The sequence below is a fragment of the Corvus brachyrhynchos genome, unplaced genomic scaffold (assembly GCF_000691975.1).
Source record: "Corvus brachyrhynchos isolate BGI_N302 unplaced genomic scaffold, ASM69197v1 scaffold130, whole genome shotgun sequence".
NCBI lineage: Eukaryota > Metazoa > Chordata > Aves > Passeriformes > Corvidae > Corvus > Corvus brachyrhynchos.
In genome coordinates this window covers 885,517-888,553 of record NW_008236193.1, presented here as the reverse complement: position 1 = coordinate 888,553, position 3,037 = coordinate 885,517, and the positions used below count along the sequence as shown (strand labels likewise).

At 59.6% G+C, this 3,037-nt stretch overlaps 1 protein-coding gene across 1 annotated transcript in view; it reads left to right on the top strand.

The window, feature by feature from the left end:
* The window catches only part of UNC13A (unc-13 homolog A), a 32,034-nt gene that overhangs the window by 17,046 nt on the left and 11,951 nt on the right, over window positions 1–3,037 (top strand). The window contains exons 23-30 of the mRNA XM_017738976.1: window positions 383–451; window positions 563–652; window positions 805–939; window positions 1,215–1,348; window positions 1,789–1,874; window positions 2,109–2,235; window positions 2,317–2,413; window positions 2,526–2,669. Of these exons, the coding sequence (XP_017594465.1) occupies window positions 383–451; window positions 563–652; window positions 805–939; window positions 1,215–1,348; window positions 1,789–1,874; window positions 2,109–2,235; window positions 2,317–2,413; window positions 2,526–2,669 (882 nt within the window). The remainder of the gene's footprint in view (window positions 1–382; window positions 452–562; window positions 653–804; window positions 940–1,214; window positions 1,349–1,788; window positions 1,875–2,108; window positions 2,236–2,316; window positions 2,414–2,525; window positions 2,670–3,037) is intronic.

The window sequence follows — 3,037 nt, the reverse complement described above, 5'->3', positions numbered from 1 at the left end:
GATCCTCCACCCTCTCTCCCAACTCTTGCCCTGAGCCCAGGCTCAGAGCTGTTCCAGTGGGCAGGGCAGACAGAGCAGCCTGTCAGCCTCCCAGCAATGACAGGGGACATGTGGTGCCACCTCTCCATCCTGAACCACACCTGGCACGGCCACATGTGCCCCAGGAGTTGCTGAGGCCTTCAAGTGAGCCCCAGCCACCAGCAAGGAGATGCTCTTCTCTGCGGGCAGGGCTCGAAGGAAGGAAGGAAGGAAGGAAGGAAGGAAGGAAGGAGAGGGATGAGCAAGGACTGGGCTGAGAGCAGAGAGAGACAAGGGATGGGGGAGGGGGTGGGTCCCTCCCCCTTTTCCCCTGTTCACCTGCCCCCGGGGCGTTTCTCCGCAGAAAGATCGCTTTGTCAAACTCCTGGACCAGCTGCACAACTCCCTGCGCATCGACCTCTCCATGTACCGGGTAAGGTGCCTGCCCTGCCTCAGTGTCCCCACCCGAAGCAGCAGGTGGCTGTTCCCTTACCCTCACTTGCCCCTCTGAGTTTTGAGGGCAGCTCCCCTCTTTCCTTCCCAGAACAACTTCCCTGCCAGCAGCCCCGAACGGCTGCAGGATCTCAAGTCCACGGTGGATTTGCTGACCAGTATCACCTTCTTTCGGATGAAGGTACTGCTGGGGCCTCACTCACCCAGCCCCTCAGGGAGCCTGGCTCTCTTTGGGCCTGGTTCTCTGGGGGTTGGGGTTGAGCTGGCCCATGGTGCTCCTGGCTGGGTGTCTGTCTGGGGTGCTCTGAACACCACACCCTCCCTGCACACCAGGTCCAGGAGCTGCAGAGCCCTCCTCGAGCCAGCCAGGTGGTGAAGGACTGTGTGAAGGCCTGTCTCAACTCCACCTACGAGTACATCTTCAACAACTGCCACGAGCTCTACAGCCGCGAGTACCAGACAGATCCGGTGCGTGGGGCAGGGGGGTGCCGGGCACTGACCTCCCCACCCCCCGCCCTTCTCCTTTTTCTCGTGCTCCTGCTCCCTCTCCAGAGTGCTCAGTCCTGTGCAGAACAAGCCCCAAGGCTTGGGCAGGCTTTGAGCTGTGGGGTTGAGACCAGGACAGACGAGGGGGCTGCATGGGGACTCCAGGGTGTTCCCTCTTGCCCCCTTGTTAGCCCTGACACAAAGTTGAGCCCTGCACTGGGGTGACCGGAGTCTCCACTGTGTCCCCATCCCTCCAGACTAAGAAAGGCGAGGTGCCCCCCGAGGAGCAGGGCCCCAGCATCAAAAACCTGGATTTCTGGTCCAAGCTCATCACCCTGATTGTCTCTATTATCGAGGAGGACAAGAACTCCTACACACCCTGCCTGAACCAGTGAGTAGGTGCTGGGGAGGGGGATGCTGCTGTGCCCGCAGGGGGTGCCCAGGTGGAGGCAGTGGGATCTTGAGGCCTTTGGAAGTGGTTGTAACATCCATTCTACAGATGGGAAGGCTGAGGCTGCTGGGAGGTGTGTGAGGGATGCTGTCCACGTGGAGGGCCGGTTCACCCCGTGTTCATAGCCTCGAGCTGTGCCAGGGGAGGCTCAGGTTGAACTTCAGGAAGAATTAATGGAAAGGGTGGTCAAGTATTGGATGGGGCTGCCCAGGGAGGTTTGGAGTCCCCATCCCTGGAGGTGTCCAAGGAATGACTGGACGTGGCACTCAGTACTCTGGTCTGGTGACAAGGTGGGGATTGGGCACAGCTTGGACTTGATGACCTTGGAGGTCTTTTCCACCCTGAATGATTCTGTGATTCACACTCTCCCCTCGCCCCAGGTTCCCCCAGGAACTGAACGTGGGGAAGATCAGCGCTGAGGTGATGTGGAACCTCTTTGCTCAGGACATGAAGTACGCGATGGAGGGTGAGTCCTGCCTGCCACCCTGAGCCGGAGAGGGGGGAACCAGGCAGGAGCTGTCCTCAGCTCACACCTCACCTGTTCCCTGGGCAAACCCATTTCATCTCCTCATCGTCCATGCCTAGCTTAACCCCCCCTAGAAGCACTTCCACCTTCACCATGTTACCCTGGAGCTGCCCCTGGGGAGCCCAACCCCCAGATTTGGGACTCCAAGTGACCCCACGCCCTTTCCCCGTGCAGAGCACGAGAAGCACCGCCTGTGCAAGAGCGCAGACTACATGAACCTGCACTTCAAGGTGAAGTGGCTGTACAACGAGTACGTCACCGAGCTGCCCTCCTTCAAGAGCCGCGTGCCCGAGTACCCCGCGTGAGTGCAGCCCTGGGGCCGGGGAGGGGGATGGGCACCACGAGGGCTGCTGGCCTCACCACGGATGGGTCTCTCTTCCAGCTGGTTCGAGCCCTTCGTCATCCAGTGGCTGGATGAGAATGAAGAGGTGTCACGGGATTTCCTGCACGGAGCGCTGGAGCGGGACAAGAAGGATGGGGTATGAACAGGACTGGGGACGCAGTCTCGGGGGCCCAGTATGCCCAGTATGTCCTGACTGGGGCCAATATCTCCCCCACACGCCCTGCTGACACCTCGTCTCACTCCCACAGTTCCAGCAGACCTCGGAGCACGCGCTCTTCTCCTGCTCCGTGGTGGACGTTTTCTCCCAGCTCAACCAGAGCTTTGAGATCATCAAGAAGCTGGAGTGCCCCGACCCCCAGATCGTGGGGCACTACATGCGCCGGTTTGCCAAGGTGGGCACCTCCCAGGGCAGGGGTCAGCACCACCCCTGGGACCCCAGTCCCAGCCCTGGCTGGGGCTTCTGGGCTCTCTGTGCCCCCTTCATCCGACTGTGGGCAGCCAATATACCACCAGCACACCCTGGGACACTCCCAGCTTTGCTAGCACAGGAGATTATTTAATTAATTATGAGCTAATTGATTTGTTATTTACTTAATTAATATAGATTAATTAAAACTGGCTTGCTGCAGTATAGGAAGGAGTTGCATGCAGGCTTGGTGGCTGTTGCCTTCGCAGCTGTGCTGGTGATGGAGCTGCCCATGGAGACCAGTTGTGCTGGATCTGGCTTCCAGTGGCTGTGCGCCTCTAGCTCCGCGGTTCC